Source organism: Rissa tridactyla, unplaced genomic scaffold (assembly GCF_028500815.1).
Source record: "Rissa tridactyla isolate bRisTri1 unplaced genomic scaffold, bRisTri1.patW.cur.20221130 scaffold_764, whole genome shotgun sequence".
Classification (NCBI taxonomy): domain Eukaryota; kingdom Metazoa; phylum Chordata; class Aves; order Charadriiformes; family Laridae; genus Rissa; species Rissa tridactyla.
This window is the reverse complement of record NW_026529983.1, coordinates 1-20943: the sequence shown is the minus strand read 5'-3', so window position 1 is coordinate 20943 and position 20943 is coordinate 1. Positions and strand designations below refer to the sequence as shown.

The 20943-nt window shown below is 68.2% G+C and overlaps 1 protein-coding gene across 1 annotated transcript; it reads left to right on the top strand.

Moving 5' to 3' along the window:
• Positions 1-6: 6 nt before the first annotated feature.
• On the top strand, positions 7-19323 carry XAB2 (XPA binding protein 2; the record flags this gene model as incomplete). Its single annotated transcript, XM_054187808.1, is given in 11 exon segments — positions 7-139; positions 1904-2048; positions 5149-5300; positions 8550-8669; positions 10193-10324; positions 12791-12922; positions 13803-13916; positions 15302-15464; positions 17116-17174; positions 17176-17307; positions 19169-19323. Coding segments are annotated over 10 exon segments (1268 nt in total), but the record flags the coding sequence as incomplete, so codon positions are not given.
• Positions 19324-20943: the final 1620 nt, after the last annotated feature.

Here is a 20943-nt window from a genome sequence, read left to right as displayed (position 1 = left end):
GTCCCAGCACCCGGAGCGGGTGCGCTCGCTGGACGCGGGGGCCATCATCCGGGGGGGCCTGACCCGTTTCACCGACCAGCTGGGCCGGCTCTGGGGGGCCCTGGCCGATTGCTACATCCGCAGCGGCCACTTCGAGAAGGTGACACGTCCCCTACTGTCACCCCCGGGCCACCACGCCCCCGGCCCCGGGCCACCCCCCCACCCGCCCCCCTGCCCTGGGGCCACCGCAGCCCCTGGGCTTCCGGCCCACAACCCTCCCCAGGGCCACCACGACCCCCCTTCCCCAAGCCCAAACCCCTCCCAGGGCCACCACCCGCCACGTCCCCTGTCCCCATGTCACCCAGGGCCACCACCCCAGTCCCCTGTCCCCATGTCACCCAGAGCCACCAACCCCCCAGTCCCCTGTCCCTGTGTCACCCAGGGCCACCACCCCCCCGTCCCCCTGTCATCCAGGGCCACCAACCCCCCGTGCTCTGTCCCCATGTCACCCAGGAGCCACCACTCCCCCAGTCCCCTGTCACCATGTCACCCAGAGCCACCACCACCCCGTCCCCGTGTCACCCAGGGCCACCCCCCCCCACGTCCCCTGTCCCCGTGTCACCCAGAGCCACCAACCCCCCAGTCCCCTGTCCCCGTGTCACCCAGGGCCACCGCCCCTCACGTCCCCTGTCCCTGTGTCACCCAGGGCCACCACCCCCCCGTCCCCCTGTCATCCAGGGCCACCAACCCCCCGTGCTCTGTCCCCATGTCACCCAGGAGCCACCACTCCCCCAGTCCCCTGTCACCATGTCACCCAGAGCCACCACCACCCCGTCCCCCTGTCACCCAGGGCCACCCCCCCCCACGTCCCCTGTCCCCGTGTCACCCAGAGCCACCAACCCCCCATCCCCTGTCCCCGTGTCACCCAGGGCCACCACCCCCCACGTTGCCTGTCCCCATGTCACCCAGAGCCACCAACCCCCCAGTCCCCTGTCCCTGTGTCACCCAGGGCCACCGCCCCCCACGTCCCCCATCCCCGTGTCACCCAGGGCCACCACCTCCCCGTCCCCAAGTCACCCAGGGCCACCACCCCAGTCCCCTGTCCCCATGTCACCCAGGGCCACCAACCCCCCAGTCCCCCGTCCCCGTGTCACCCAGGGCCACCACCCCCCCGTCCCCCTGTCATCCAGGGCCACCAACCCCCCGTGCTCTGTCCCCATGTCACCCAGGAGCCACCACTCCCCCAGTCCCCTGTCACCATGTCACCCAGAGCCACCACCACCCCGTCCCCGTGTCACCCAGGGCCACCCCCCCCCACGTCCCCTGTCCCCGTGTCACCCAGAGCCACCAACCCCCCAGTCCCCTGTCCCCATGTCACCCAGGGCCACCGCCCCTCACATCCCCTGTCCCTGTGTCACCCAGGGCCACCACCCCCCCGTCCCCCTGTCATCCAGGGCCACCAACCCCCCGTGCTCTGTCCCCATGTCACCCAGGAGCCACCACTCCCCCAGTCCCCTGTCACCATGTCACCCAGAGCCACCACCACCCCATCCCTGTGTCACCCAGGGCCACCCCCCCCATGTCCCCTGTCCCCGTGTCACCCAGAGCCACCAAGCCCCCCATCCCCCGTCCCCGTGTCACCCAGGGCCACCGCCCCTCACGTCCCCCGTCCCCGTGTCACCCAGGGCCACCGCCCCTCACGTCCCCCGTCCCCGTGTCACCCACGGCCACCACCCCCCTGTCCCCAAGTCACCCAGGGCCACCACCCCAGTCCCCTGTCCCCATGTCACCCAAGAGCCACCACCTCCCCAGTCCTCTGGCCCCACGTCACCCAGGAGCCAGCGGCCCCCTTGTCCCCCCCAGAGCCAGCCAGCGCCGGGCGCTCCGTCCCACCCTGTCCCCGTCCCCGTCCCTGTCCCCGCAGGCGCGGGACGTCTACGAGGAGGCGGTGCAGACGGTGATGACGGTGCGGGACTTCAGCCAGGTCTTCGACAGCTACGCCCAGTTCGAGGAGAGCGTCATCGCCGCCAAGATGGAGACGGTGGCGGAGCTGGGCAAGGAGGAGGACGGTGAGGCTGGGGGGGGGCCCCGGCCTCAGTTTCCCTAAAAAAATAGTGAATTTGAGGGTGCCCGGCCTCAGTTTCCCCCAAAAAAGAGGGAGTTTGGGGAGGCCCGGCCTCAGTTTGGCTAAAAAATAGTGAATTTGGGGGTGCTCTGCCTCAGTTTCCCTAAAAAATAGTGATTTTGGGGGTGCCCAGCTTTAGTTTCCCTACAAAATAGGGAATTTGAGGGTGCCCTGCCTCAGTTTCCCCCAAAACAGAGGGAGTTTGGGGGGGGTCCGGTCTCAGTTTGCCTAAAAAATAGTGAATTTGAGGGTGCCCGGCCTCAGTTTCCCCCCAAAAAAGGTGAGTTTTGGGGGTTCCCGGCCTCAGTTTCCCCAAAAAAGGGGGAGTTTGGTGGTGCCCTGCCTCAGTTTCCCTAAAATATAGTGATTTTGGGGGTGCCCGGCTTTAGTTTCCCTAAAAAATAGGGAATTGGAGGGTGCCCTGCCTCAATTTCCCCAAAAAAAGAGGGAGTTTGGGGGGGCCCGGCCTCAGTTTGCCTAAAAAATAGTGATTCTGGGGGTGCCCGGCTTTAGTTTCCCCCAAAAAAGAGTGAGTTTGGGGGCGCTCTGCCTCAGTTTCCCGCCAAAAATAGTGAATTTGGGGGTGCCCGGCCTCAGTTTCCCCCAAAAAAGAGGGAGTTTGGGGGGGCCCGGCCTCAGTTTTCCTAAAAAATAGTGAATTTGAGGGTGCCCGGCCTCAGTTTCCCCCCAAAAAGGTGAGTTTTGGGGGTTCCCGGCCTCAGTTTCCCCAAAAAAGGGGGAGTTTGGGGGGGCCCTGCCTCAGTTTCCCTAAAATATAGTGATTTTGGGGGTGCCCGGCTTTAGTTTCCCTAAAAAATAGGGAATTGGAGGGTGCCTTGCCTCAATTTCCCCAAAAAAAGAGGGAGTTTGGGGGGGCCCGGCCTCAGTTTGCCTAAAAAATAGTGATTCTGGGGGTGCCCGGCTTTAGTTTCCCTAAAAAATAGGGAATTGGAGGGTGCCCTGCCTCAATTTCCCCCAAAAAAAAGAGGGAGTTTGGGGGGGCCCGGCCTCAGTTTGCCTAAAAAATAGTGATTCTGGGGGTGCCCGGCTTTAGTTTCCCCCAAAAAAGAGTGAGTTTGGGGGTGCTCTGCCTCAGTTTCCCACCAAAAATAGTGAATTTGGGGGTGCCCGGCCTCAGTTTCCCCCAAAAAAGAGGGAGTTTGGGGAGGCCCGGCCTCAGTTTGCCTAAAAAATAGTGAATTTGGGGGTCCCCTGCCTCAGTTTCCCTAAAAAATAGTGATTTTGGGGGTGCCCGGCTTTAGTTTCCCCCAAAAAAGGGGGAGTTTGGGGGGGCCCGCCCTCAGTTTTCCTAAAAAATAGTGAATTTGAGGGTGCCCTCCCTCAGTTTCCCCCCAAAAAAGGTGAGTTTTGGGGGTTCCCGGCCTCAGTTTCCCCAAAAAAGGGGGAGTTTGGTGGTGCCCTGCCTCAGTTTCCCTAAAATATAGTGATTTTGGGGGTGCCCAGCTTTAGTTTCCCTAAAAAATAGGGAATTGGAGGGTGCCTTGCCTCAATTTCCCCAAAAAAAGAGGGAGTTTGGGGGGGCCCGGCCTCAGTTTGCCTAAAAAATAGTGATTCTGGGGGTGCCCGGCTTTAGTTTCCCCCAAAAAAGGGGGAGTTTGGGGGGGCCCGGCCTCAGTTTCCCTGAAAAATAGTGAATTTGAGGGTGCCCTGCCTCAGTTTCCCCCAAAAAAGAGGGAGGTTTGGGGGGGCCCTGCCTCAGTTTCCCCAAAAAAGGGGGAGTTTGGGGGGGCCCGGCCTCAGTTTCCCGCCAAAAATAGTGAATTTGGGGGTTCCCGGCCTCAGTTTCCCCAAAAAAGGGGGAGTTTGGGGGTGCCTGGCCTCAGTTTCCCCCAAAAAAGGTATTTTTGGGGGGGCCCGGCCTCAGTTTCCCTAAAAAAGGGGGAGTTTTGGGGGGGCCCGGCCTCAGTTTCCCCTAAAAGTGCTTTTGGGGGGGCCCTGACCCCCCCCGTCCCCACCCCAGGGGACGCCCAGTGCCCCGTGTGTCCCCTGGTCACCCTGTCCCCAAGTGTCCCCGACACACTGTCACCCCCCCAGTGCCCACCCTGGGGGGGATCCTGGTCACCCCCCGTGTCCCCAGACCCCTGTCCCCACCCCGGGGGACACCCAGCGCCCTGGGGGGGGGATCCCACTCCCCTGTCCCGGGGTGTCCCTGACGCCCTGTCCCCAAGTGTCCCCAACGCCCTGTCACCCCCTGGGGGTCACCCAGTGCCTTGAGGGGGGATCCTGCTCCCCTGTCTGGGGGTGTCCCTGATGCCCTGTCCCCAAGTGTCCCCATGTCCCCATCACCCTGTCACCCAGTGCCCTGGGGGGATCCTGCTTCCCTGTGTGGGGGTGTCCCTGACGCCCTGTCCCCATGTCCCCGACACCCTGTCACCCCTCTGGGGGGATCCTCGTCCCCTGTCCCGGGGTGTCCCTGACGCCCTGTCCCCAAGTGTCCCCAACGCCCCGTCACCCCCTGGGGGTCACCCAGTGCCTTGAGGGGGGATCCTGCTCCCCTGTCCCGGGGTGTCACCGACACCCTGTCCCCGTGTCCCCATGTCCTCGACACCCTGTCACCCCTCCGGGGGGGGGGGGGATCCTGCTCCCCTGTCCCGAGGTGTCCCTGACGCCCTGCCCCATGTCCCCAACACTCCGTCACCCCTGTGGGGGGATCCTCGTCCCCTGTCCCGGGGTGTCCCTGACGCCCTGTCCCCAAGTGTCCCCAACACCCTGTCACCCGTCCTGGGGGACACCCAGTGCCCTGGGGGGATCCTGCTCCCCTGACTCCATGTCCCCGTGCCCCCGACACCCCGTCACCCCTCCGGGGGGGGTATCCTCATCCCCTGTCCCAGGGTGTCCCTGATGCTCTGTCCCCAAGTGTCCCCATCACCCTGTCACCCACCCTGGGGGGATCCTGCTCCCCTGTCCCGGGATGTTCCCTGACTCCCTGTCCCCATGTCCCCGTGCCCCCGACACCCCGTCACCCCTCCGGGGGGGGGGATCCTCGTCCCCTGTGCGGGGTGTCGCTGACGCCGTGTCCCCAGAGGAGGTGGAGCTGGAGCTGCGCCTGGCGCGTTTCGAGCAGCTGATGGCGCGTCGCCCGCTGCTGCTCAACAGCGTCCTGCTGCGCCAGAACCCCCACAACGTCCACGAGTGGCACAAGCGCGTCCAGCTCTACCAGGGCCGCCCCGAGCAGGTGGGGACGCGCGGGGACACGGGGTGACGCGGGGGACACACACACACACACACACACACACGCGCTCGGAGACGGGGCAGAGCGCGGCTGGGGGTGGGGGCGCTGGGAAGGGGGCTGGGGGGACGCGTGGGGACACGGAGGGGTGTGGGGGGACACGTGGGGACGCGGGTGGCGGGGACACGGGTGGGTGTGAGGGGACGTGTGAGGACACGGGTGGCAGGGGGACATCTGGGGACATGGGGGTGTGGGGGGACACAGGTGTGAGGGATCACATGGGGACACGGGTGGGTGTGAGGGGACAGCTGGGGACACGGGTGGCAGGGGGACACGAGTGGGTGTGAGGGGACGTGTGGGGACATGGGTGGGTGTAAGGGGACACGTGGGGACACGGGTGGGTGTGAGGGGACGTGTGAGGACACGGCAGTGGGACACGGGTGTGAGGGGACACGGGTGGGTGTAAGGGGACACGTGAGGACACGGGTGGCAGGGGGACACGGGTGTGAGGGGACGCGTGGGGACACAGGTGATGGGGACATGGGTGGGTGTGAGGGGACAGGTGGGGACACGGGTGGCAGGGGGACACGAGTGGGTGTGAGGGAACATATGGGGACATGGGTGGCAGGTGACACAGGTGGGTGTGAGGGGACAGGTGGGGACACGGGTGGCAGGGGGACACGGGTGGGTGTGAGGGGACATGTGGGGACATGGGTGGCGGGGACACGGGTGGGTGTGAGGGGACGTGTGAGGACACGGGTGGCAGGGGGACATCTGGGGACATGGGGGTGTGGGGGGACACAGGTGTGAGGGGACACATGGGGACACGGGTGGGTGTGAGGGGACAGCTGGGGACACGGGTGGCAGGGGGACATGAGTGGGTGTGAGGGGACGTGTGGGGACATGGGTGGGTGTAAGGGGACACGTGGGGACACGGGTGGGTGTGAGGGGACGTGTGAGGACACGGCAGTGGGACACGGGTGTGAGGGGACACGGGTGGGTGTAAGGGGACACGTGAGGACACGGGTGGCAGGGGGACACGGGTGTGAGGGGACGCGTGGGGACACAGGTGATGGGGACATGGGTGGGTGTGAGGGGACAGGTGGGGACACGGGTGGCAGGGGGACACGAGTGGGTGTGAGGGGACATATGGGGACACGGGTGGCAGGTGACACAGGTGGGTGTGAGGGGACAGGTGGGGACACGGGTGGCAGTGGGACACGGGTGGCAGGGGGACACGGGTGGGTGTGAGGGGACATGTGGGGACATGGGCGGCAGGGGGACATGGGCGGGTGTGAGGGGACACATGGGGACACGGGTGGCAGGGGGACACGGGTGTGAGGGCACGCGTGGGGACACGGGTGATGGGGACACAGGTGGGTGTGAGGGGACAGGTGGGGACACGGGTGGCAGGGGGACACGAGTGGGTGTGAGGAGACGTATGGGGACACGTGGGGACACGGATGGGTGTGAGGGGACGTGTGAGGACACGGCAGTGGGACACGGATGGGTGTGAGGGAACACGGGTGGGTGTAAGGGGACACGTGAGGACACGGGTGGCAGGGGGACACGGGTGTGAGGGGACGCGTGGGGACACGGGTGATGGGGACATGGGTGGGTGTGAGGGGACACATGGGGACACGGGTGGCAGGGGGACACGGGTGTGAGGGGACGAGTGGGGACACGGGTGATGGGGACACTGGTGGGTGTGAGGGGATGCGTGAGGACACGGGTGGCAGGGGGACACGGGTGTGAGGGGACACGTGGGGACACGGGTGGCAGGGGGACACGAGTGGGTGTGAGGGGACACGGGTGGCAGGGGGACACGAGTGGGTGTGAGGGGACACGGGTGGCAGGGGGACACAGGTGGGTGTGAGGGGACATGTGGGGACACGGGTGGCAGGGGGACACGGGTGGGTGTGAGGGGACGTGTGAGGACACGGGTGGGTGTAAGGGGACACGTGGGGACACGGACAGGCATAGGGGGACACCTGGGGACACGAGCGGGTGTGGGGGGACATGTGGGGACACGGGTGGGGGTGTGAGGGGACGCCCGGGGACATTGGGGTGCGCAGAGGGGACACCAGAGTGCCCACAGCAGGGACACGTGGGGCCAGCGGGGGGGGTGTAGGGGGACGCGTGGGGACACCCGGGTGTGCATATGGGGACACACAGGGGGACACCTGGGGACACTGGGGTGGCCGGGGCTCGGGGGGGGGGGGGGCACCCGCTTGTCACAGGGGCGGTGACACCTGGGGACGTCGGGGTACGCGTAAGGGGAGTGCAGGGGGTGGACATGGGGATGCAGGGGGACACGGGGACACATGGGGACACCGGGGTGGACATGGGGACACACGGGGACACAGGGGGACACCGGGGTGGACACGGGGGTGCATGGGGACACCGGGACACTGGGGTGGACACGGGGACACATGGGGACAGCGGGATGGACATGGGGACGCATGGGGACACACAGGGATGCATGGGGACAGTGGGGGGGACATGGGGACACCAGGATGGACATGGGGACACGGGGACACTGGGGTGGACACATGGGGACGCATGGGGACACTGGGGTGGGCATGGGGACACATGGGGACATGGGGACACCGGGGTGGACATGGGGACACACGGGGACACAGGGGGACACCGGGGTGGACACGGGGGTGCATGGGGACACCGGGACACTGGGGTGGACACGGGGACACATGGGGACAGTGGGGTGGACATGGGGACGCATGGGGACACACAGGGATGCATGGGGACAGTGGGGGGGACATGGGGACACCAGGATGGACATGGGGACACGGGGACACTGGGGTGGACACATGGGGACGCATGGGGACACTGGGGTGGGCATGGGGACACATGGGGACAGTGGGGTGGACATGAGGACACATGGGGACAGTGGGGTGGACACGGGGACACTGGGGTGGACATGGGGACGCATGGGGACACCGGGACAGTGGGGTGGACACGGGGACGCATGGGGACAGCGGGGTAGACATGGGGACGCACGGGGACACCGGGACACTGGGGTGGACACAGGGACGCACGGGGACACCAGAGTGGACACGGGGACGCATGGGGACAGCGGGGTGGACACGGGGACGCCCTTGGTGCGGACCCTCCAGGGTTACGGGGGGGACGCGTGGGGACAGTGGGGTGCACACCGGGGGGGGGGTGTGTGTGTGTGTCCCTGGTGGTGTCCCCGGCGGTGTCCCCACGTGTCCCCGTCCCCCCCGGTGTCCCCAGATCATCCACACCTACACGGAGGCCGTCCGCACCGTGGACCCCTTCAAGGCGACGGGGCGTCCCCACGGGCTCTGGGTGGCCTTCGCCCGCTTCTACGAGGACAACGGGCAGCTGGACGACGTGAGCGGGGGGGACCCCCCTGTCCCCTCCCCCGGGGACACCCCCCAACCCTCACCCTGTCACCCCCCCCCCACCCCCCAAACCCTCACACCCCGCTGTCCCCCCAGACCCTGATTGTCCCCAGTGTCCCCAAGCCCTGCCTGTCCCCCTGTGTCCCTCCGAGACCCTGCCTGTCCCCGATGTCCCCAAACCCTGCCTGTCCCCCTGTGTCCCCCCCAGACCCTGATTGTCCCCGATGTCCCCAAACCCTGCCTGTCCCCCCATGTCCCCCCCAGGTCCTGCCTGTCCCCAATGTCCCCAAGCCCTGACTGTCACCCTGTGTCCCCCCAGTCCTGACTGTCCCCCTGTGTCCCCAAGCCCCGACTGTCGCCTTGTGTGTCCCCAAGCCCCAAGCGTCCCCGTGTCCCCCCCAAACCCTGACTGTCCCCAACGTCCCCTCTAAACCCTGACTGTCCCCCCAGACCCTGATTGTCTCCAATGTCCCCAAGCCCTGACTGTCCCCAGTGTCCCCTCTAAAGCCTGACTCCCCTGTGTCCCCCCCCAGACCCTGCCTGTCCCCCTGTGTCCCCTAGCCCTGACTGTCCCCGGTGTCCCCCCCAGACCCTGATTGTCCCCAATATCCCCAAGCCCTGACTGTCCCCTGTGTCCCCCCCAGACCCTCCCTGTCCCTGATGTCCCCAAGCCCTGACTGTCCCCTGTGTCCCCCCAGACCCTGATTGTCCCCAATGTCCCCAAGCCCTGACTGTCCCCTGTGTCCCCCCCAGACCCTGCCTGTCCCTGATGTCCCCAAGCCCTGACTGTCCCCTGTGTCCCCCCAGACCCTGCCTGTCCCCGATGTCCCCAAGCCCTGCCTGTCCCCTGTGTCCCCCCAGACCCTGCCTGTCCCCAATGTCCCCAGACCCTGACTGTCCCCCGATGTCCCCAGACCCTGCCTGTCCCCGATGTCCCCAAGCCCTGCCTGTCCCCCTGTGTCCCCCCCAGACCCTGATTGTCCCCGATGTCCCCAAACCCTGCCTGTCCCCCTGTGTCCCCCCCAGACCCTGCCTGTCCCCGATGTCCCCAAGCCCTGACTGTCCCCTGTGTCCCCTCAGACCCTGCCTGTCCCCCCCATCCCCCCAACCCTGACTGTCCCCTGTGTCCCCAAGCCCCGACTGTCCCCTTGTGTGTCCCCAAGCCCCGAGCGTCCCCGTGTCCCCTGCAAACCCTGACTGTCCTCAACGTCCCCTCTAAACCCTGCCTGTCCCCCTGTGTCCCCCCAGACCTTGACTGTCCCCTGTGTCCCCCCCAGACCCTGATTGTCCCCGATGTCCCCAAGCCCTGCCTATCTCCTTGTGTCCCCAAGCCCTGACTGTCCCCATGTCCCCTCTAAACCCTGACTGTCTCCCATCCCCCCAAACCCTGTGTCCCCCCAAACCCTCCCTGTCCCTGATGTCCCCAAACCCTGCCTGTCCCCTGCGTCCCCCCCAGACCCTGCCTGTCCCCCTGTGTCCCCAAGCCCTGACTGTCCCCCGTGTCCCCCCCAGGCCCGCACCATCCTGAGCAAGGCCACGCGGGTGCGGTTCCGGCAGGTGGAGGACCTGGCCGCCGTCTGGTGCGAGTTCGGGGAGATGGAGCTGCGGCACCACAACTACGAGGAGGCGCTGCGCATCCTGCGGGTGCGTGGGGACAGCCCTGTCCCCAGCCGGGGCGCCCGGGGCCCTTCACGCCTTGGCTGGGGTCCCCTCACGGGGCATCTGGGTCTCCTCATGGGGCATCTGTGTCCCCTCATAGGGTGGCCGTGTCTCTTCATGGGGCATCCGTGTCCCCTCATGGGGTATCTGGGTCCCCTCACAGGGTGGCCGTGTCCCTTCACGGGGCATCTGGGTCCCTTCATGGGGCATCTGTGTCCCCTCACAGGGTGGCCGTGTCCCTTCACGGGGCATCTGGGTCCCCTCATGGGGCATCTGTGTCCCCTCACAGGGTGGCCGTGTCCCTTCATGGGGCATCCGTGTCCCCTCATGGGGTATCTGGGTCCCCTCACAGGGTGGCCGTGTCCCTTCACGGGGCATCTGGGTCCCCTCATGGGGCATCTGGGTCCCCTCACAGGGTGGCCGTGTCCCTTCATGGGGCATCCATGTCCCTTCATGGGGCATCCGTGTCCCCTCATGGGGCACCTGGGTCCCCTCACGGGGCATCCGTGTCCCTTCATGGGGCATTTGTGTCCCCTCATGGGGCACCCAGGTCCCCTCACAGGACAGCCCTGTCCCCAGACCGGGCACCCGGGTCCCTTCACGGCTTGGCTGGGGTCCCCTCATGGGGCGTCCGTGTCCCCTCACGGGGTGCCCAGTCCCCTCACGGGGCGTCCGTGTCCCCTCAAGGGTTTCTGTGTCCCCTCATGGGGCACCTGGGTCCCCTCACGGAGCATCCGTGTCCCCTCATGGGGCGCCCAGGTCCCCTCACAGGGTGTCTGTGTCCCTTCATGGGGCATCCGTGTCCCCTCACAGGGCGCCTGGGTCCCCTCACGGGGCTTCCGTGTCCCCTCATGGGGCACCTGGGTCCCCTCACGGGGCATCCGTGTCCCTTCATGGGGCATTTGTGTCCCCTCATGGGGCACCCAGGTCCCCTCACAGGACAGCCCTGTCCCCAGACCGGGCACCCGGGTCCCTTCACGGCTTGTCTGGGGTCCCCTCATGGGGCATCCGTGTCCCCTCACGGGGTGCCCAGTCCCCTCACGGGGCGTCCGTGTCCCCTCAAGGGTTTCTGTGTCCCCCTCATGGGGCACCTGGGTCCCCTCATGGGGCATCCGTGTCCCCTCACGGGGCGCCTGGGTCCCCTCACGGGGCTTCCGTGTCCCCTCATGGGGCACCTGGGTCCCCTCACGGAGCATCCGTGTCCCTTCATGGGGCATCTGTGTCCCCTCATGGGGTGCCCGATCCCCTCACGGGGTGTCCGTGTCCCCTCATGGGGCACCCAGGTCCCCTCACAGGACAGCCCTGTCCCCAGACCGGGCACCCGGGTCCCTTCGCGGCTTGTCTGGGGTCCCCTCATGGGGCGTCTGTGTCCCCTCATGGGGCACCTGGGTCCCCTCGTGGGGTGCCCGTGTCCCCTCACAGGACAGCCATGTCCCTTCATGGGGCATCCGTGTCCCCTCACGGGATGCCTGGGTCCCCTCGCAGGGCATCTGTGTCCCCCTCACGGGTCACCTGGGTCCCCAAATGGGACAGCTGGGTCCCCTCCCGGGACGCTGGGTCCCCTTATGGGGCATCTGTGTCCCCAAACGAGGTGTCTGGGTCCCTTCATGGGGCGTCTTTGTCCCCTCAGGGGTGTTTTTGTCCCCTCGTGGGGCGTCTTTGTCCCCCCACGGGGCTTTTTTGTCCCCTCAGGGGTGTTTTTGTCCCCCTATGGGGCGTCCTTGTCCCCCCACGGGGCTTTTTTGTCCCCTCGGGGGTGTTTTTGTCCCCCCACGGGGCTTTTTTGTCCCCTCGGGGGTGTTTTTGGCCCCTCGTGGGGCTTCTTTGTCCCCTCAGGGGTGTTTTTGTCCCCTCGTGGGGCATCTTTGTCCCCCCGTGGGGCTTTTTTTGTCCCCTCAAGGGTGTTTTTGTCCCCTCAGGGGTGTTCTTGTCCCCTCATGGGGCATCTTTGTCCCCCCACGAGGCTTTTTTGTCCCCTCAGGGGTGTTTTTGTCCCCTCATGGGGCATCTTTGTCCCCTCAGGGGTGTTTTTGTCCCCTCGTGGGGCATCTTTGTCCCCCCACGGGGCTTTTTTGTCCCCTCAGGGGTGTTTTTGTCCCCCCACGGAGCGTCTTTGTCGCCCCATGGGGCTTTTTTGTCCCCTTGTGGGGCGTCTTTGTCCCCCCACGGGGCTTTTTTTGTCCCCTCAGGGGTGTTTTTGTCCCCTCAGGAGTGTTTTTGTCCCCTCATGGGGCGTCTTTGTCCCTCCACGGGGCTTTTTTGTTCCCTCAGGAGTGTTTTTGTCCCCCCACGGGGCATCTTTGTCCCCTCAGGGGGCGCCTGAATCCCGTAATCCCCATTGAGAGGGTGAAAAGGGAGGTGGGGGGGGGGGGGACGACACGGACACTGTATGGGGACACGGGTGACAACCCCCTGCTGTGTGTCATGTGTCGTGTCCCCCCCCCCCCGCAGAAAGCCACGGCGCTGCCGGCCAAGAGGGCCGAGTACTTCGACTCCACGGAGCCCGTCCAGAACCGCCTCTACAAGTCCCTCAAGGTCTGGTCCATGTTGGCCGACCTGGAGGAGAGCCTGGGCACCTTCCAGGTGGGTGACGCCCCCCCCGCCAGCCCCCCCACCCCCCCCCGGCCGCGTGTCCCCCCCCCCTACCCCACCCTCGGTGTCCCCAACCCCCTGTGGGGTCCCTCCCCGCACCCCCTCGCCCGTCTTCTGGGGGTGCCCCCCCACCGGCCTGGGCCTGTTCGCTCCCCAAACCCCCCCCCATGTCAGCCCCTTGTGTGTCGTCCCCCCCCCGCCCCGCTGTCCCCTGGGGGTGTCCCCATCCCCTTCTCCCCCACCCTTGGCACCCCCATGGCCCCTCCGGGGGCCACCGCGTTCCCCTCCCCATGCCCCCACCATCTCCCCCCCCCCCCCCCCCAACCCTGTCACCCCGCCGTCCCCTGGGGGTGTCCCCGTCCCCTTCCACCCCCCCTTGTCACCCCGCTGTCCCCTGGGGGTGACAGGGGTGGGTGCTGTCCCCTCCCTTGTCACCCCACTGTCCCCTGGGGGTGTCCCCGTCCCCTTCCACCCCCCCCTTGTCACCCCCGCCATCCGCTGGGGGGGCTTGAAGTGGGTGCTGACCCTCACCCTTGTCACCCTGCTGTCCCCTGGGGGTGTCCCTGTCCCCTTCCACCCCCCCCTTGTCACCCCGCTGTACCCTGGGGGGGCTGGGAGTGGGTGCTGTCCCCCCCTCCTTGTCACCCCGCTGTCCCCTGGGGGGGATGGGGGGCGTGCTGCCCCCCCCCCGCTGTCCCCTGGGAGTGTCCCTGTCCCCTTCTCCCCCACCCTTGGCACCCCCGTGTCCCCTCTGGGGGCCACCGCGTCCCCTCCCCATGCCCCCAGCACCTTCCCCCCGACCCTGTCACCCCGCTGTCCCTCGGGGGGTGCCATCCCCGGGTGTGCTGACCCCCCCTGTCCCCCCCCCCAGTCCACCAAGGCGGTGTACGACCGCATCCTGGACCTGCGCATCGCCACCCCCCAGATCGTCATCAACTACGGGCTCTTCCTGGAGGAGCACGGCTACTTCGAGGAGAGCTTCAAGGTCGGGGGGGGGGGGTCCCACGGTGGGCAGGGCGCTGGGGACACCCTAGGGACACCCTGGGGACACCCCGGGCTGGGGGGGGCGCTGGGGAGACCATGGGGAGGGTGCTGGGGACACCCCGGGCTGGGAGGGGGTGCTGGGGACGCCACGGGAAGGGTGTTGGGGACACCCTGGGGACACCTCGGGGACATCCTGGGCTGCAGAGTGTGTCAGGGACACCACAGAAAGGGTGTTGGGGACACCCCGGGGACACCCCAGGCTGGGGGGGGCGCCGGGGACACCCTGGGGACACCCCGGGCTGGGGGCTGGGGACACCCTGGGGACACCCCGGGGACACCCTGGGCTGGGGGGGCCGCTGGGGACACCCTGGGGACACCCCGGGGACACCCCGGGGACACCCTGGGCTGGGGGGGGGCCGCTGGGGACATCATGGGGGCACCCTGGGGACACCCCGGGGACACCCTGGGCTGGGGGGCGCTGCTGGGGGCACCATGGGGACACCCTGGGGACGCCCCGTGGGCTGGGGGGGGCAGTGGGGACACCATGGGGAGGGTGCTGGGGACACCCCGGGCTGGGAGGGGGTGCTGGGGACGCCATGGGAAGGGTGTTGGGGACACCCTGGGGACACCTCGGGGACATCCTGGGCTGCAGAGTGTGTCAGGGACACCACAGAAAGGGTGTTGGGGACACCCCGGGGACACTCCAGGCTGGGGGGGGGCGCTGGGGACACTCCGGGCTGGGGGCTGGGGACACCCTGGGGACACCCCGGGGACACCCTGGGCTGGGGGGGGCCGCTGGGGACACCCTGGGGACACCCCGGGGACACCCTGGGCTGGGGGGGCCGCTGGGGACATGCTGGGGACACCCTGGGGACACCCCGGGGACACCCTGGGCTGGGGGGCGCCGCTGGGGGCACCCTGGGGACACCCCGGGGACACCCTGGGCTGGGGGGGGCCGCTGGGGACATGCTGGGGACACCCTGGGGACACCCCGGGGACACCCTGGGCTGGGGGGCGCCGCTGGGGGCACCATGGGGACACCCTGGGGGTGCCCCGTGGGCTGGGGGGGACACTGGGGACACCATGGGGAGGGTGCTGGGGACACCCCGTGGGCTGGGGGGGGGACACTGGGGACCCCCGGGGCTGTGGAGGATGCTGGGGACACCCCGGGGACCCCGTATCCAGGGAGGGGGGGGGGGCGGTTGGGGACACCCGGGGGCCGCGGCCCCTCTGGGCTGCCGGTGGCAGGACAGGGCTGGTGGTGGCCCGGGGGGGGGGGGGATGGTGACAGCAGTGGCAGAGGTGGGGGGGGGGGGCAGCGATGGCGGGAGGGGGGTAGGGGGGTGACGGCGGCGTGTGTCCCCCCCCCCGTTCCCCCCCTCCCAGGCCTACGAGCGCGGCATCGCGCTGTTCCGCTGGCCCAACGTGGCGGACATCTGGCACACCTACCTCAGCAAGTTCGTCGCCCGCTACGGGGGGCGCAAGCTGGAACGGGCCCGCGACCTCTTCGAGCAGGCGCTGGACGGCTGCCCCCCAAAATACGCCAAGAGTACGGCCCGGGGGGAGGGATGTGGGGGCGGGCAAGGGGGGTGGCAAGGCGTCGGGGTGGTTGCAGGGCTGTGGGGTGGTGGTGGGGGTGGGTGTCGGGGTGGTTGTGGGGCTGGCAGGGCTGTGGGGTGGGGGTGGGGGTGGGTGTCGGGGCGGTTGTGGGGCTGGCAGGGCTGTGGGGTGGTTGTGGGGCTGGCGGGGCTGTGGGGCGGTGGTGGGGGTGGGTGTCGGGGTGGTTGTGGGGCTGGGAGGGCTGTGGGCTGGTTGTGGGGGTGGGTGTCGGGGTGGTTGTGGGGCTGGCAGGGCTGTGGGGCGGTTGTGGGGGTGGGTGTCGGGGCGGTTGTGGGGCTGGTAGGGCTGTCGGGATGGTTGTGGGGCTGGCGGGGCTGTGGGGCGGTGGTGGGGGTGGGTGTCGGGGTGGTTGTGGGGCTGGGAGGGCTGTGGGGCGGTGGTGGGGGTGGGTGTTGGGGTGGTTGTGGGGCTGGGAGGGCTGTGGGGTGGTGGTGGGGGTGGGTGTCGGAGTGGTTGTGGGGCTGGGAGGGCTGTGGGGCGGTGGTGGGGGTGGGTGTCGGGGCGGTTGTGGGGCTGGCGGGGCTGTGGGGCGGTGGTGGGGGTGGGTGTCGGGGTGGTTGTGGGGCTGGCGGGGCTGTGGGGTGGTGGTGGGGGTGGGTGTCGGGGTGGTTGTGGGGCTGGGAGGGCTGTGGGGTGGGTGTGGGGCTGGCAGGGGTGGGTGTCAGGGCGGTTGTGGGGCTGGCGGGGCTGTGGGGTGGTGGTGGGGGTGGGTGTTGGGGCGGTTGTGGGGCTGGTGGGGCTGTGGGGCGGTGGTGGGGGTGGGTGTCGGGGTGGTTGTGGGGCTGGCGGGGCTGTGGGGTGGTGGTGGGGGTGGGTGTCGGGGCAGTTGTGGGGCTGGGAGGGCTGTGGGGTGGTGGTGGGGGTGGGTGTCGGGGCGGTTGTGGGGCTGGGAGGGCTGTGGGGCGGTTGTGGGGGTGGGTGTCGGGGCGGTTGTGGGGCTGGCGGGGCTGTGGGGATCCCTGGGCACCCACCAGAGCCCCCAGCCCCCCCTCACCCCCCACCCTGGGTGTCCATGGGGGCTCCCCGTCCCCCCCCATGGCACCCACCAGGGCCCCCACCTGGGCAAGGTGTCCCATGGGGGCTCCCCATCCCCTGTGGGCACCCACCAGGGCCCCCCCCCGGGCAAGGCATCCCATGGGGGCTCCCCCCCCCGGTTCCCCCCCCCACTGGGCACCCTTGGGGGCCCCCACCCGGGCAAGGTGTCCCATGGGGGCTCCCTGTCCCCCCCCATGGCACCTTCTTGGGCACCCACCTGGGCAAGGTGTCCCATGGGGGCTCTCCATCCCCTCCCAGGCAGGGTGTCCCATGGGGGCTCCCCATCCCCTGTGGGCACCCACCAGGCACCCACCAGGGCCCCCCCCCCGGGCAAGGTGTCCCATGGGGGCTCCCCATCCCCATCCCCCCCCCCCCGCTGGACACCCTTGGGGGCCCCCCCCTGGGCAAGGTGTCCCATGGGGACTCCCCATCCTTGTCCCCTTCCCCGCTGGGCACCCTTGGGTGCCCCGAGGCGAGCCGGGGGGGGGGGGGGCGGGTGCTGACGGTGTGTGTGTTGCGGGGGGGGGGTGTTGTTGCCCCCGCAGCCATCTACCTGCTGTACGCGCGGCTGGAGGAGGAGTTCGGGCTGGCGCGCCACGCCATGGGGGGTGTACGAACGCGCCACCCGCGCCGTCCTGCCCGCCCAGCGCCACGACATGTTCAACATCTACATCAAACGGGCGGCCGAGCTCTACGGCGTCACCCACACCCGCCCCATCTACCAGAAGGCCATCGAGGTGAGGGGGGGGGACGGACGGACGGGCGCACGGGGGGACACGCGACGCCTGGGGACCCTGGGGACACCGGCGGGGGCGGGGGGGACTTGGGGAGGGCCGCGGAGGGCGGGGGGGGGAACGGACAAGGGGACGCTGTGTGGGTGTGGGGACAAGGGGACACTACATGGGCATGGGGACCTTGGGGACACTGTGTGGGCATGGGGACAAGGGGACACCACATGGACAAGGGGACACTGTGTGGGTGTGGGGACCTTGGGGACACTGTGTGGGCGTGGGGACAAGGGGACACCACATGGACAAGGGGACACCATGTGGGTGTGGGGGACAAGGGGACACTGTGTGGGCATGGGGACAAGGGGACACCACATGGACAAGGGGGACACTGTGTGGGTGTGGGGACCTTGGGGACACTGTGTGGGCGTGGGGACACCATGTGGGTGTGGGGACCTTGGGGACACCAGGGGGGTGTGGGGGACAAGGGGACACTGGGCATGGGGACCTTGCAGACAGTACGTGGGCATGGGGACCTTGGGGACACTGTGGGTGTGGGGACTTGGGGACACTGTGGGTGTGGGGACAAGGGGACACCGTGTGGGCATGGGGACAAGGGGACACTACATGGGCATGGGGACCTTGGGGGACACTGTGTGGGTGTGGGGACAAGGGGACACCACATGGACAAGGGGACACTGTGGGTGTGGGGACACCACGTGGGGTGTGGGGACCTTGGGGACACTGTGTAGGCATGGGGACAAGGGGACACCATGTGGGTGTGGGGACCTTGGGGACACCGTGTGCGTGTGGGGACCTGGGGACACCATGTGGGTGTGGGGACAGGGGGACACTGGGGATGGTGTGGGGACACGGCGTGGGGATGGGGGGACCGGGGGACACCGCCTGGGCGTGGGAATGGGGGGACACCGAGGGGACGTGGGGACCTGGGATGTCCCCTGTGGGCGCTGACGTCCCCTGCGGGTGCTGATGTCCCCAGGGGCTGTGGATGTCCCCATGGGTGCTGGTGTCCTCCCATGGGTGCTGATGTCCCCTGGGATCATTGACGTCCCCCCCATGGGTGCTGATGTCCCTCCCATGGGTGCTGGTGTCCCCTGGGGTTGTTGACGTCCCCCATGGGGTGCTGGTGTCCCCTGGGGTTGAGAACATCCCCCGTGGGTGCCAATGGCCTCCCATGGGTGCCAATGTCCCCTGGGGTTGTTGACGTCCCCCCATGGGTGCTGATGTCCCCCGTGGGTGCCAATGGCCTTCCATGGGTGCTGACATCTCTTGAGGTTGTTGATGTCCCCCTGTGGGGTGCTGGTGTCCCCCTGGGGCCGTGGATGTCCCCCGTGGGTGCAGATGTCCTCCCATGGGTGCTGATGTCCCCTGGGGTTGAGAACGTCCCCCGTGGGTGCCAACGGCCTCCCATGGGTGCCGACGTCCCCTGGGGTTGTTGACGTCCCCCCCATGGGTGCTGATGTCCCCCGTGGGTGCCAATGGCCTTCCATGGGTGCTGACATCTCTTGAGGTTGTTGATGTCCCCCTGTGGGTGCTGGTGTCCCCTGGGGGCCGTGGATGTCCCCCATGGGTGCAGATGTCCCCCGTGGGTGCCAATGGCCTCCCATGGGTGCTGACATCTCTTGAGGTTGTTGATGTCCCCCGTGGGTGCTGATGTCCTCCCATGGGTGCTGGTGTCCCCTGGGGTTGAGAACGTCCCCCGTGGGTGCCAACGGCCTCCCATGGGTGCTGACATCTCTTGAGGTTGTTGATGTCCCCCCGTGGGTGCTGGTGTCCCCTGGGGCCGTGGATGTCCCCCGTGGGTGCTGACGTCCCCCGTGGGTGCTGACGTCCCCCGCGGGTGCCGCAGGTGCTGGGTGACGACGCGGCGCGGGAGCTGTGCCTGCGCTTCGCCGACATGGAGTGCAAGCTGGGGGAGGTGGATCGGGCCCGCGCCATCTACACCTACTGCTCCCAGATCTGCGACCCCCGCGTGAGCCCCACGGCCGGCGGGCACCCGGGGGGGCTGGGGGGGGGGGGTGTCAGTGGGGCAGGAGGGCACCCGGTGGGGCTGGCGGGGGGGGGGTTGAGAATCAGTGGGGCAGGAGGACACCCAACGGGGTAGGGGGGGACTCAATGGGGCAGGAGGGCACCCAGTGGGGCTGGCGGGGGGGGGGTTGAGAATCAGTGGGGCAGGAGGGGCACCCAGTGGGGTGGGGGTTGAGAATCAATGGGGCAGGGGGGGCACCCAACGGGGTAGGGGGGGGACTCAATGGGGCAGGAGGGCACCCAGTGGGGCTGGCGGCGGGGCGGGTTGAGAATCAGTGGGGCAGGAGGACACCCCAGGGGATGGGGGGGGGAGAATCAATGGGGCAGGAGGGCACCCAGTGGGGCTGGTGGGGGGGGTTGAGAATCAGTGGGGCAGGAGGACACCCAGGGGGGGTGGGGGTTGAGAATCAATGGGGCAGGAGGGCACCCAAAGGGGTAGGGGGGGGACTCAATGGGGCAGGAGGGCACCCAGTGGGGCTGGCGGCGGGGCGGGTTGAGAATCAGTGGGGCAGGAGGACACCTGGGGGGGGGGGGGGGGAGAATCAATGGGGCAGGAGGGCACCCAGTGGGGCGGGGCTCAATGGGGCAGCGCCAGGGCTGTCCCCAGGGCCACAGGGATGTCCCCAAGGCCAGGGATGTCCCCGGTGCCACATGGGTGTCCTCCACCAGGGATGTCCCCCAGTGCCAGAGATGTCCCCAGGGCCACATGGGTGCCCAGTGCCAGAGATGTCCCCAGGGCCACAGGGATGTCCCCCAGCACCAGCGATGTCCCCAGGGCCACATGGGTGTCCTCCACCAAGGGTGTCCCCAGGGCCAGAGATGTCCCCGGTGCCACATGGGTGCCCAGTGCTGGGATGTCCCCAGGGCCACATGGGTGTCCTCCACCAGGGATGTCCCCAAGGCCAGAGATGTCCCCAGGGCCAGGGATGTCCCCAGGGCCACATGGGTGTCCTCCACCAGGGATGTCCCCAAGGCCAGAGATGTCCCCAGGGCCAGTGATGTCCCCAGGGCCACATGGGTGCCCAGTGCTGGGATGTCCCCAAGGCCACATGGGTGTCCTTCACCAGGGATGTCCCCAAGGCCAGGGATGTCCCCGGTGCCACATGGGTGCCCAGTGCCAGAGATGTCCCCCAGGGCCACATGGGTGTCCTCCACCAGGGATGTCCCCAGGGCCAAGGATGTCCCCAGTGCCAGAGATGTCCCCAAGGCCAGGGATGTCCCCAGCGCCAGAGATGTCCCCAGGGCCACGTGGATGTCCCCAAGGCCAAGGGTGTCCCCAGCGCCAGCGATGTCCCCGGTGCCACAGGGGTGTCCTCCACCAGGGACGTCCCCAAGGCCAGGGATGTCCCCAAGGGCCACATGGGTGTCCTCCACCAGAGATGTCCCCAAGGCCAGGGATGTCCCCAGTGCCACATGGGTGCCCAGTGCCAGAGATGTCCCCAAGGCCAAGGGTGTCCCCAGTGCCAGAGATGTCCCCGGTGTGACATGGGTGCTCAGTGCTGGGATGTCCCCAGGGCCAGGGATGTCCCCAGGGCCACATGGGTGTCCTCCACCAAGGATGTCCCCAAGGCCAGAGATGTCCCCAAGGCCAGGGAG